At 44.8% G+C, this 13,337-nt stretch overlaps 1 protein-coding gene across 12 annotated transcripts in view; it reads left to right on the top strand.

The window, feature by feature from the left end:
• Positions 1-13,337, top strand: part of iqsec1a (IQ motif and Sec7 domain ArfGEF 1a) — a 77,220-nt gene that overhangs the window by 41,408 nt on the left and 22,475 nt on the right. The window contains exon 1 of one of the 12 annotated variants that reach the window (XM_081706608.1): positions 6,537-6,616. The exons of 10 other annotated variants lie outside the window; for them this stretch is intronic. In XM_081706608.1, the coding sequence (XP_081562734.1) occupies positions 6,552-6,616 (65 nt within the window). In that variant the 5' untranslated portion in view covers positions 6,537-6,551. Of the gene's footprint in view, positions 1-6,536; positions 6,617-12,503; positions 12,784-13,337 lie in introns of those variants that run through there. One more of the 12 variants, XM_027001706.3, reaches the window with a different exon arrangement.

Here is a 13,337-nt window from a genome sequence, read left to right as displayed (position 1 = left end):
CCAGCACCCCTGCTTAAGAGCCAAGAGCGCCCCCTCATGGCCAGTCTTCAGTTTGCTAAACCTTTCTGAGTGAGTAACTGGCTAGATTACAGGCTAGATTACAGACTATATTCATGACATGCTTCACATCTGAGAAACGCTTTGAACAACCATTTTAAAAAATGTAAATGGTTCCTAGCGGCCCTCTGAGAGTGGTCTTGCAAGCAGCTCCCGGAGCCAGGCTGAGTCCAGCCAGTGCCCAGAGCAGCCAGCATCCAGGGCAGAGTCCAGCAAGTGCCCAGGGTAGAACATTACCCATGTACCCAACGTTCTCATACACGACGGCGGATTTTGGCTTCACACATCACAAAACGAAACACAAGATGCCCATCACTCTCCAGATAATCAGTCGTCTTTGTGTGCGCTTGGGTTTGTTTACTGTTTGTTTGTTTTGTATGTATTTATTTATTTATAAAGCAATACTTTTTATTTTTAATTTTCTCTGGTTTTAAAATAGCCTGAACCTGAGGTTTATTTATGTATTTACATATTGTGATTGACCTCATTTCACCTTGTTGTCCTTCACTGTTTGTGAGTGTTCCTTAGCAATGCCTCCAGTGTCTCTCAGGCTGGGATCCTCTACTATCACTAACAGAGTGCTTTTTGTTTTTCCCAGTTCCAGGACGCTGCTGTATGTATTCACTAATCAGTGATGTATGTGCACCCTCTAGTGGTGAAAAATGGTAGCAAACGCCCCTGCTGTGATAAATTCACAGGGGGTCACATTGTTGAAACCGGCCCTCAGCCATGCTCAGGTCACAATAGGGTGTTTTTGTTTCTGATAACCCCACATGGACTCCTCGACCCTGGGGTAGATTCGGGGGGATTGTGCAGGGTGGGGTAGCCCTTCCTCCAGCCTTAGCCACCTCTACCCTGTGTGCAACATAAACGGACGCACCTGCTCATTATGTAACCAAGTATTTTCTAAAAGACACACATCATCATATGTTGGTCAGAGTGTATGGCTTCCCTGATCTTGTATTTGAGCATTGTGAAAGGTCATCTGTCAGCACAGGACATCTAGCTTTGCCAAGTCACAGACAGGAACCTGGTTTCCACAGGCCTAGTAATAGATCAGCCAAGAGGCTGCTGTTCACAACAACACTTACCTCCCTCTCAGGTCTTTAGATCTGACATCTCCTAGCTTTGCTTTGCACTTACTTTCAGTAATACAAATGTTTGTTCAAATGTTCATTCAGATTATTTTTAGGGATCAGAATGTAATGTACAATGTATTTGTAGAGTTGTTTTCATTTTAGTGGTTGTTTACCATATTCTCTCTCTACTGTTTTTGTTGACCGTATCTTTACTTGCTTTTTGTCTTTTCACATATATCCTGCACATACTGTTCACAGTGTATAAAAATTGATATATAAAGAGCTTATTTAACTGTATATTTACAAGTGACAGCAGTTGATGGCGTTCAGCACTCAGTGACAGGTTGGCAGTTTCATTCTGCCTCACTTCTGAGAGTTCTGCTGTTGTGCCCAGCCTGCGCCCAGATGTGTCTGCTCTGCCCAAATGTGTCCGTCATATCCAGTCACTTCCCAGCCGTAGCTGTCACTACTACCCATTGTGTTCTAAAGTACCTGGCGCCAGCCACCCAGCATGTTGCCAGATGTTCTCTCTGGTACTGGTGTTTACAGGTGGGTACAAGTGGGGTGTGTGTAGGGCTTTCAGTGCATTGGTCAAGTCCATATTGGGAGTTTTTCCCAATATGGTGGTTGTTCTCTTAGGCTGCAGTGATCCTGAAAGGGACCAGTCACCTGGGAGATGCAGGAAACTAACAGCTAACAGACTAGTGGTCTGTCCGCCCCCCTGGTGATGTATTTCCTGCTCCCACACCCTGTCTGTTTTTGCTGCTGATTGGGTGCTGTAGACAGAGCGGGGCAGTAATGACTGAGGAGGAGTGTGGCTTAGGATGCAGCTGTTAAACCCTCGTTGGTATAATGACCCGGATGGGTTCATGGCTTCAGGTTGATGAAACTTCAGATCAGTCAGTGTCTTGGATCACTGTACTCAAAGTCCAGACAGCAAAGCAATGTGAGTTTGTTGCTGTGGTGTTATTAGAATGGTTAAAACTGCTTCATTATACCATAGGACCAGCTGGTGGTTTTGCAGGTCATTTTGATATGAGCTTGTATGGTGAACTCTGATATGTAGTGTTTCAGCTATTGAGTAGTTTATATTCCATGGTTCTTCAATAGCTGCTATTATATTATCTTGCAGAGAGAGAGAGAGGTTCAGATGTACAAATACAGAGTCTGCGCTTACATAGCCTTAGTTCCTGGAATGTGCTGTCACTGAGCATGTGACTTAGAGCGTTACAGGAGATCAGCAGTTTCCTCTGTAGCTTTTGGAGATGCTAACAGGTTGGACCAAAGCCTTGGCGACTGTTGGGGAAAGACAACCAGTGGGCCTGCATTGCTCATCGAAAGGAAGCAGAATGGCTTTAAAAAAACATCTGACAGGAAAGTCTCAGAGGAGGCAGAAGTTTCCTGCAGTGCTGTGTACTTCGTCATGCTGGCTCTGACTGAGGCCACTGATGGGCACTGGAGGGCTGGAAGTGTTTGTCCTTATCACCTGATTATGTATTTCCATGTGAAGTGTGTCGATTTCTGTGGTGAGATGTGTTGTCTTGGTTAAACACCGATCTGCAATCAGTTCGACATAAACGTGCTGGTTTGCTTTTGAGTTCCAGGTTGTGTGCGATGTGCCGGGCCCTTGGCACAGAGCCCAGAATCTCCCAGACATGCTGCAAGTGGAGAGAGAACAGGAGACCCCTGAGTACCTGCAGACACTAGATACAGAGAACAGCTGAACAAATGAAATACGAGAGAGAGAGAGAGAGAGAGAGAGAGAGAGAGAGAGAGAGGGGAAAAGACTAATGAAAAGTGGAAGGTAATGAATTATTGACTTAAGAGCTATGGATGAAGAAAAAGAAGAGGAGAGCATTTTATGGTAGAGGAAAAGCAATGAGAGAGAGAGATTCCTTAGCTGACCGGGCAGTGGGCAGCGTAGTAGTCAGTCTGTCGGTGTTTGCTGCTCCTCTCCGGTCTGCCTGTTCCTTCCGCTGTCCTGGGTGAGAGAGAAGGCGTTTCCTTCCACCGCTCCGGTGGACGTGTGCCTGCGCTGACAGGTAGGCAGCTGTGTGCAGCGTGTGTGCACGTGACTGGTGCTATGGGTGAGATGACCTCACCTCCTGCCCGAGTGGTGAATACCTGTGCACCTGCCCGGCTTCCCTCTGTTGTTCTGGGCCAGAATTCAATTGCTTCTTTTTTTCTGGTTCATTTTGGATTTGTTAACACCAAGTGCCTCTGGACTCCAGCATCTTGCGTACGAAGGCGGACTGGACATATGGGCTGTAGTGCCATTGTGAAGAAAAAGAAGAGATGAGAGTGTGTGTAATGTGAGAATACGTCTGTGGTGTGTGTGTGTGTGTATGTGTGTGTGTGGTGGGGGGGTGGGTGGAGAAGAAGAGCCGTCTCCTCATATTGGATAAGCGTATTGGCGTCTATGACATATTCAGAATTTTAAGATAGATAGTTATCCTTGTGTTTGTCCCACAAGGCATGACATTAAACCCTTTTTTAAGGTAGTGATCATACAGCAGCTCCTTTGGGTGTAAGGAATAGAACCTTCTAAAATGGTTCTGGAGGGTTCCACATATGAATGACGGAGGGTCTTCAGCCGGTGACCCAGATGTGGAAACACCAGCATTATATTATCTTCACAACCTGGAGATAAATGTCTGTTTACAGTTTGAGTGTGGTGCATTTCTTTGAAATCTGTTTCATTTTGGTGGCCTGCAATCTGTCCTTGTTATGGAGAGACATGTTCCACCTTTGTGTGCGGTCAGCATTCCTGTGAAAAGCGACTTCTGGGAAGTCCGTCCTTCCCAGAACCATGGAGCGCAATCTTTTACTTTCTGTTATTCATTGGATGCTTTCATTAATTGCTTCTAATTATTCAAACCTACAATCCAATCAGTGCTGCGTCTGGCCTAACAAACACTCATTAATCTTCTGAACTGCTTAACAGCAGAAGCCTTCCTGCTGTTGGCCACTCTGAGCTGCTGACCTAACCTAAGTGACTGCGACCTCCCTGGTCTGTCATTAGTGCAAATGAAAACCTCAGAGAGTAATGAGGAAGACCCCCCCCCCCCCATGCTCAGCGCAACGCAGGGCTGTGACGGCAACCACAGTAATGGACGTTTGCATTCCGCATCTGTCTGACTGGCGTCTGTGTGCCGGCATCTGTGGCTGGGACCTGCTGTGTGAACGGCAGCAGAGAGCACACACTACCCAAGATGCATTGTGGCTAATGGGGGACGAGCCATGTCTCCCGGCTGGTTTGATCACAAAAGCGAGTTAAACACTGCATGTCTCCCTTTTCATTTTTTAGATTTTTTGCACAGTAAAAACTCCCTCCGTGTAATTGATGAGACAGCTAAATTGGAGGTAGAGAAGTTCAGAAAGGTGTTTACTGAAATTCCTGTTTTTGTATTTCTTCAGATCCAGGGACTGGATAATATCATTACCCTTGTGATCAAAAACAAACTTCTGCATGTGTGAGCCATTTTATTTCAGTTTCTCATTTAATATCTGCCAGGAAAACAGGAATGCGTGTGTCCAGAAAGTAATTAGTGTAAGTTTGAGCTTTGTGTAGTATGAGTCATCAGCTGAGCTCCCACAGGGCTCACACGCGTGATGTCCCTGTCTGAGGTACAGGGCCACATCATGGTGACTGGGCTCATTTTGCAAAGTTATGGGTTCCTTCCTTCATCTCTCACACCACATGAACACTCCCTTGGCTTCATATTGGACAGTTGAAAAAACTGCAGTACAGAGCTATGGCCTCTCTCTACTGACATGGTTCTCACTTTGACAAGATAAAACATTAAAAAGCTTCATGACTTGCATAAGGCAGAGGACAAATATAGGACTGATGTCCAAGCAGGATAGTATGTCTTCAGTGTGCAGACAGAGTGTCACACCCCCGTAAAGGCCCTGAAAACACTTCTGTGTTCCCCTGCTGTGGAGAAACAATGTTTTGCAGCAAGTGGCCAGATGAATGAAATGAAGAAACAAGTCAGGCAGTCACTGGTCGGAGGTTTCGTAAGGTTTTGTGGAGGTTACTCAAGTTCAGACATGCTCCCATCTCTTCCTTTTCCCTTTGACCTGATGATCTTTGGCTGAGGCAGGAAGGCTGAGGCGTTCGGCCTTGCTTCTGAACTATGTATGGAATTCACCTACTCGGGTACCTCACTGAGCGGTCGTGAACCCATTTTACAGCACAAGCCTGACTCACTCTATTTAAAACCTAGTTCTGGCCCAAGGACAGAAGTTCCTGACATTACCAAACAACTACAGGTCTGGGACCTGTCTGCCTTCACCATGTACACATCTGTCCAGTTGGTATACTTGGCAGTAATTGCTCTAGTTCAGTGACTGCCTTTTGCCATTCATCTGATTTTTCAGGTCAGATTAAGAATTGATTTTGAAATGGTTAAGCGATAAGCCAGTGTTGGAGAACGTATTGTACATGTGGCATTGTCATGGTATATGGTATAAAACAGTTATTGAGTTCATGGTATAAACATTGTTGAATTCAACAAGTTTTGAGTCCATATGCTTGTTCATCCATGACTGATCATTAGCTCCCACGTTATGTTCATACCTCACACTCAACAGGGATTCTCATAATTGTTTTCTGGCACTGTTTCAGCTCACTCTGACATATTGCTGATTGTTCTTAATCAAGTTTTGCTGTTTGGAGACAAAAAAGTAGCCAATCTGCATCAGGACAGGATTTCCTTCAGCGACTGTTTAAAAGGCTGACGTTGCACTTTCCCCGAAACATTACAATGTTTTTGAGCAGGCAAGCACAAAACCGCACTGGACCGGTTTCAGTAGGAAAGCGTGGTCATTTAAAAAACAACAACAAAAAAACCCCACTACTTCAGCATTATTAAGGGAAGTGAAGATGTTGAGCTATCTGTCTTTACCCTTGAGAAGCTGTTTGAGGTTTTGGAGGTGAATGGTAACTTTTGGTCTGTTAAAGATGATTGACACATGTTTACATATAATAGCAGGTTCAGAGGAAGAAATTTCAGAGACATTCCTTTGCTCTCCAGTAGTGACTTTGAGGTCACGTTGTTCCACTGGCTCAGGACAAGGGCCTACAGTGAGATTGCCTCATAACCCATAACACTAGCAACACCAGACTTGTTTCACTGCCCTAATTTCTAAAGGCTAATGTAAAATCCCTCTCCTGTCTAGACGTTAACTTCCCCCTGTGCCATATTCCTTTCTGGCTCGTAGTCCTGTCAGGCCTGCACCAGACCACAGAGTGTCGTGTGCCTGGATGGTTGGGAGCTGTGAGTGTGTCCACGTCAGCTGCATCCTCTTAGTCCCGCCCTTCCAAGTCAGCTCCAGCCTGTCAACTCTGGCCTCCCACGTCAGCTCTGTCCTGGTAGCTCCACCCCCCAGTGTCAGCTCCACCGTGCCCACATGGTCGCGGACACGGTGAGACATTCTGCTCCTGTGTGCTCTTTGCTTGGGGGCCTGAAGTATAGGTGAGTGGGAGGAGTTGAGGAGACCTGGCCTCACCGCAAGGTTGGTTTGGTTGGTTATTGTTGTATTCTAAATGACCAAATATTGAACAGCTCACAGGTGGATGTAACTAGGAGTCTGAGTTTCTATTAGGTTTGGTGTTGAATGGCTTGTCATGTTTCAAGTTGTGCCAATGCCATAATAAGTACAGCAGAGGAGAACTAACATGCTGCTCTATAAAGAATAATTCAGATTTATATTCTGTAAATTTGTTGATTTTTAAACGTTTTAAGGACAAAAAGAATAATGGAGGTTTCACTATGAAAATGTATTTCTCTAACATCATTTAGATTTGATCATTTGTTATAGTTGTTTACTATAACACTCACATTGGATTGCAGAACACATGAGACCAGTGTCAATTTGTGTTTAAAATAAGCTTGATGGACTGACCAGTTAACTGCAGTTCAGTAATTTCATGTCCTTGGTAGTTTATACACTACTTATAAGTATTTCTGTGGGGTTTCCTGATGTATGTAGCTTTGCCTGGTTTATTGTTTATCTTGTGTGTTTGTTGTCTTATAAACACTGAAGAACCCCCACAGCACTCCACTACTGCAATCCGTGTCTAACAACAAGGACGACTACCTCAGCTTTTATCTCTATCTCATGTCTTGTGAATGTCTGAGACTGGAGGAGCTTCTGATCACTCTGTAGTCATTGCTTGGTGTGTATGTTATGGCTTGCTGTTGCTGCTTCAGTTTAGCTTTTACATTGTAAAAAATGTGGTGGTTTCATACTCCTCTAGCATATAATACACACACACACACACACACACACACACACACACACACACACACACACACACCGCATCGGTTACAACAAACTGTGTTTAGGTTAAAATTACACTGGTCAGCAATGATTTTGCTTCCTGCAAAAAATACTTGTTTATTATATATTTTGCCTGCTGAATCCAGATGTTTCCAGAATTTCTGTCACCCATATTGTTTTGTTCCGTTATACTCATGTGTCATCATGTGTAGTACAAAAAGGGTTACCCCCACTGTGCTGAATCCCCACTGTGCTGAATCCCCACTGTGTTGGATCCTCTCTGCGTTGGATGCCCTCTTAATTGCTCTATCACTTAAAAAGCATACATGATAGAAAAAAAATCTAAAAACAGGTTTGAATTCAGACTAAAAAGTACTATAAAGTCGACCTGTTGTAGTGTAGGAAGCCCAAAATTTTTTTTTTTACATATATATATATATATATATATATATATATATATATATATATATAATTTTTTTTTTTTTTTTCCCCCCAGCGATCAGCAATTAGTGTGCAATGCAGTGTTTTTGCCTGGGTTAAAATTGGGTTAAAATGGTTCAAACCCAGCAAGAAATGGAGCTAGAAATTATGGTTTACATTGTCTATCATTCTCTAGTTACTCTAGTACAGTGAGTGCAATGGGAGAAGTAGGTCAGCAGATGGAGTTGTACACTCATACGTATTCGTATATATTTGTGTGTGTGTGTGTGTGTGTGTGTGTGTGTGTGTGCACGTGAGCGCGTGAGCGCGTGCACGTGAGCATGTCTTGGTGGCTTTTGGAATGCTGTGTCATGTGCTCTTGCTGTGCTGTGTTTATTTTTGCTCTCCGTAGCCACCCTCTGGGTATTCCTAGTGTGTTGTTGAGTAACTCTCCTGACTCATGTCTTATTTGCCATTTAGACATAAACATGGTGTGTTCTTTATATTGGGGACGGAATGTTTTATTGCACTATTGCAACTGTGTTGTAACTGGCTGTGGTTAATTATTTAATTCTGAACAGAGTTGCCTTTCTTTTGCATTCTTCTGGTTTCATAATGTGTCTGGAGCTCCCAGTAAAAGCCAGCTCACAGAGTACAGTATTATCAATGCTGCAGATAAGACACAGCATGATGACACACAGATAGAAAATTAGGACTGATGTTTAAATGCTGGTTTGTGTCTTCATGGTGTTGTTTTATTTGTATTTGTTTGGAGTTGACTCGGTGTTGATAAATTAGTGGAATGAACCACTGTTTAAGCGTCACTTAAGAAAAAAAACTTTTGATCTGCAGATCTTGCATGATGCTTCAATAGTTAATATTCATTTCAGATGAAGTCCTCAGTTTTCTTTGGATGGCAAATCTTCTGTTCCATCACTCTTGCTCCTGTCCCACAGAACATCAGGAAATGAAGTAGATAATGATGTAGAAAATTAAAATGAGTTGTTTGTCCAGTGATCTTATCAGAACTGAGAATGTTCTTCGAGATGTCCCTTTCAGAGGAAACTGTGCCACAAGAACATAGTTAAAACTCAGTGTGTCAACACTTCAGGTGAACTGTTTACGGCACAAAGGATTACCGAGAGAGAGCAGAGAAGTAGGCTGAAGGTCAGAACAGACTAACATTTATACAACCGCTTATACATGAATGTTATACACTTCACATACCCACGAGCCTGTAAAGCCCTGGTTTCCAAGCTGGGTGTGGTCAAAGAACTCTGCCTACGGATGATGTCAGAAGTGGGTGGAGAGGTGGGTGGAGAGCCATTGGAATAGACCCATGATCAGAGCAGCCTGCGCTGCTGTGAGGAGGGTGAATATGAACACACACTAAACGTAAGAGGGAAGGTGTGTGTTCTGGCTGCTGTGCCTTGGAGCTGGCTCTTTTGGTTTTGTGGTCAGAGCAGTGATACCTGGAAAACCTGGGTTTACGCAGATGTGATGAATGGCGGTAGGGTTGGATGGTGGTAGGGTTTGATGGGGGATTGGTTGTGAAAACAGCTTTCATGTTCTTTTGATCTTCCATCACTCTCTTAAGGTCCAGCAGCTTTCCTGCCACCATCAGAGGGCCCACTCATTGATCTCACTTCCTTTTCCGTACTCTTAAATTGAAATTGCAGCCAAACTCTTCTCAGTTTCTGGTAACTTGTAGAAATAAAGCTTCCAGTTCCCAGCCAACCATTTTCCAGCCCAGCCTGCATCTGTGCCGATCCTAGACGTTCTTCCACCTCCTGGTTATTTTCCCCTCAAAGAATTCCATTGTATCAAATCATGACATCACTGTTCCTAATTACTTCCAGTCGGAGCCACACACGTTCCTGCTCTTTGCTGTTTCCAGAATTACTCCAGGCAGCGAGTCAGTGTCTGTTATAGCAAATGAAAATGTGAGAAACTGCACATGACATCAGTGGGTGACTGCTGTTATTTAGCCTGCTTGGGCTGGGCTGAGGAGCACAAAGCCCTGGCTTGTGAGGGACTTTTTCTTTCTCTCTCTCTCTCTGCTGGTTTGCATTAACACATCAAGCCCTCCCTTGGGCCTGGGGCCTCTCGTTTTCATTTCATTTTTCTTCTCTGCCTTTTCCTGTATGTTTATGTAGGCAGAAGGGGGTTAGGAGCTCAGCGTGAGCTGTGAGAAAGACTCGCGCACGTGTCTGTCGGCACTGTAGTCGACCCCGGCTCTTAACGGGATGTTCAGAGAGACCCATGGTGGAGAAGCCCTGAGCATGCAGGAGCAATGGCAGACTTAGCCGTGGCCTGGTTGAGCTTTGGTTCCAGTGCAGATGCATTTGGAGGCTGAGGGACTGTCCAGTTGGAATTGTCTTCCATGACATCATCATATGGTTGAGGGAGATCAGCTGACTGCTCATCAATTTAGTGACTTCAAAGAACTCCTAAACATGCACCCTTGTTTGGACAATATTATTACACTTTAGTTTAGTACAATATTAAATTTGTTTATTCTCATACATGTCCTAGAATTGTTTCTGTCAGGACTGACTGTAATATACTTGGCTGGTTGTCATTGCTCCAGCTATATCATTGCCTTTGACAGGAGCTCAAAATGCTGTTAAAATGATGTGGCAGACAGTTGATAAAGTCTATAACTCATTCTGACACCTGTTATTAAATTCTTTTTTCTACTACCTGCTTCCAGTCTTACGCTAACTCTTTCATTACTCTAACATGTCATATAAAATGGAAAATGAATGCTCCAACAATCAAAAGGAAATTTGATAAATGTCAAGCATGAGTTCATTGTTGGATTTGTAGGGTAAATCTGAATGGAGTCTTGAGCAGCTCATGAATGGTCCTGATTACAAGCAGGAGGTGTGAACTGGCCTCGGGTCCTGGAGGATCTTCCTGGGAGCCCTGACGCCTCAGCTGTGGTGCTTTAGTCAGAACACAGAGGCACTGTGAGAAAGACAGTTCAGCATCTGCGGTACATCTGTGGTAAGATCTGTGCCCCCCGGAGACCCCCTCCCTAGTTTACCCCCTCCCCAGGTGCTCAGTGTTATCGTCTAAATCACCCTCGTGCCTACGGGCTCCGGTTTGGATCAAAAGTAGCTGTTCTTCCTGCTGGTTTTTGAAGAGGAGCATCTGGAACCCTGATACTCAATCCAGGCCCTTGAATCCAAACCTGGTCCTGGTTTTTGTAAACACCGAGCAATTTTTTTTAACTGCCCTAGAGGCACAAGGACTTAGTAGCTCTGGCATATTAGAAGGACAGTCATTAGATACAGTTCTGTGACCTGGTTTCTGTGTGAACAAGGAAAGTGCATTAGAGGAAGTTGCTCTAACATATGATATCTGTGTGTAAATCATCTTGGTCACAAAAACCAGACAGCTGTACTTCTCTCTTATAGCAGCAAGCACTGCACGGCGGCATTAAAATAGCACAGCGTTGGGACACCCAGTCACAGACAGCTGCTCTCATTGTCATCCATATCATATCAAAGAGCTCACAATGGCAAATGTTTATATGGGCGACCCCCATCCCCCTTGGGCGCATACACACACACACACACACACACACACACACACACACACACACACACACGTATAAACACACACACACCCATTTTCCCTTTGGAAGTCTGTTGTTTGAAGTTTCGGTGAGGCCAGGGGAAACAACCAGTACCTCCTCAGGGAGAGAAATGTCAGGTTGCAAATTAGAGGCATTGGCCAGCTTCATCCTGCCATGCTCTTGTAAATGCACATGGCCATCTGGGAATTATTTTCGGCATTTTTTTGGTTGCTTCAGCTGCCTTTCCGTCCCCCCATTTCTGTGGCCTTTGGACCAGTCTCCCTTCAAACACCCACGTCCTTTTCTGTCTCCAGTCAGCGCTGGGCCAATTAAACACAAACTCCTCACATAGTCACACAAGCTTTCTGGTCCACAGACAACTCGGGACCTGTCTGAGCTGAGGAGACTCCTAAAGCGCTACAGACATCTTGGATGCTCGGCACGTTCTAGGAGTGTGACGGAGATGGTGTGCCGCTATGAGGGTGTATGGCTGAGCACACCCACAGTATGTTGAGTGTGCGTCGAGTGTGTTTTTAGTGTGACCCTTAACCAAAAGCTGCAGAGTTTGGTTAAGAGCATGCAGACCTGCAGAAATACCACACAACAGAGAGGTTTACTTTAATATAGGTCAATTTAAAGGCAGGTGTGTCTCACACACTCTATCTCTCTCTCTCTCTCTCCCTTTCTGTGTGTGTGTCTGTCTCTCTCTGTCTCTCCCTTGTTCTCTGCTCTATTAATAGACACTCATCCCCTGCCAAGCCTCCCTAACATTTCTCTGCTGCCTTTGAAAAGAGGCGGAGAATCATCTTGTGGACACCCACCATTCCTTCTCTCTTTTCTTCTTGACTAACATTTTATGGGTTTTTTTTCTCAGACTTTTCAGATTATTATATATGCAGCCTGGGAAGCCATTTTTACTCACTCCATTCATTGGCATCGGAACTGGGAGAGAGCCCCGCCTCCTTCCCCTGGCTCCTGTCCTTCCATTCACACACAGCACACGCCCCCTGTTTCTCTAAGACCCCACCCACTCCCTTCACACTCACTCCTTGTGAGCAGGGGGCAGTACCAAGGAGAGAGAGAGAGAGAGGGAGAGAGAGAGAGAGAGAGAGAGAGAGAGAGAGAGTGAGAGAGACAGACAGGGCTCTGTTTGTGATTCTGACGATGGCCTGCTTGACTTCCACGGAGGCTCTCCTAGCCGGCTGTCTCCGAGTGGGACCACATGTCTGCAGGGTGCAGTGGTGATGGCCAGGCACAGAGCTCTACGGGAGTGTGTGCTCATCAGGCAGATATGTGGTGCTTGCAGTGCAACTCTGAGAAGACCCAGTCCCTGCTGGAGCTGGAATTGGATGGCTGGTAAGACTGGGCAGTGTGTGTGTGTGTGTGTGTGTGTGTGTGTGTGTGTGTGTGTGTGTGTAATAGAGTATTATGTATGTATGTGTGGGTGGGTGTGAGTTTGAAGAACAAACTCACAGGATATGAGAAGTTACCTGATGCTTGTGGTGATATAAACGAGTCTTTGTTTGTGAGCAGAGCGGGTTGTGGGGAGGGCTCACTAGGGTGATGTCGCTGAAATGGCCTTCAGTATCCACAGTAGAGGGGTCAGTTTGAACGTGTTCACATGTTGGAAATACCTTTCATTTATTGAGATAATTACAAGAGGTTCTCTTCCATATTTTGGTAGTAATTTAGCCCAGTGATTTCATACTCTGGTCTCTCGATGGCCCAGTATGTCTCTGCATTTCTGTGAAGGAATTTAATTCATTTCTTATTAGGAGCTTAAGCCATTCGTGCCTGGAGTTTTACACATCCTAGTCAAGGACTTGTGCTAGTGTGTGTAGTGTCTGTACACCGCATATGAATTCATTAATAAGCTTGTGTGACTTTATCAGAGAGATGCTCCATAATGA

The sequence above is a fragment of the Electrophorus electricus genome, chromosome 24 (genome assembly GCF_041902795.1).
Source record: "Electrophorus electricus isolate QZ-2024a chromosome 24, ASM4190279v1, whole genome shotgun sequence".
Classification (NCBI taxonomy): domain Eukaryota; kingdom Metazoa; phylum Chordata; class Actinopteri; order Gymnotiformes; family Gymnotidae; genus Electrophorus; species Electrophorus electricus.
The sequence above is the reverse complement of the archived record's forward strand: the minus strand, read 5'-3'. Positions and strand labels throughout refer to the sequence as shown.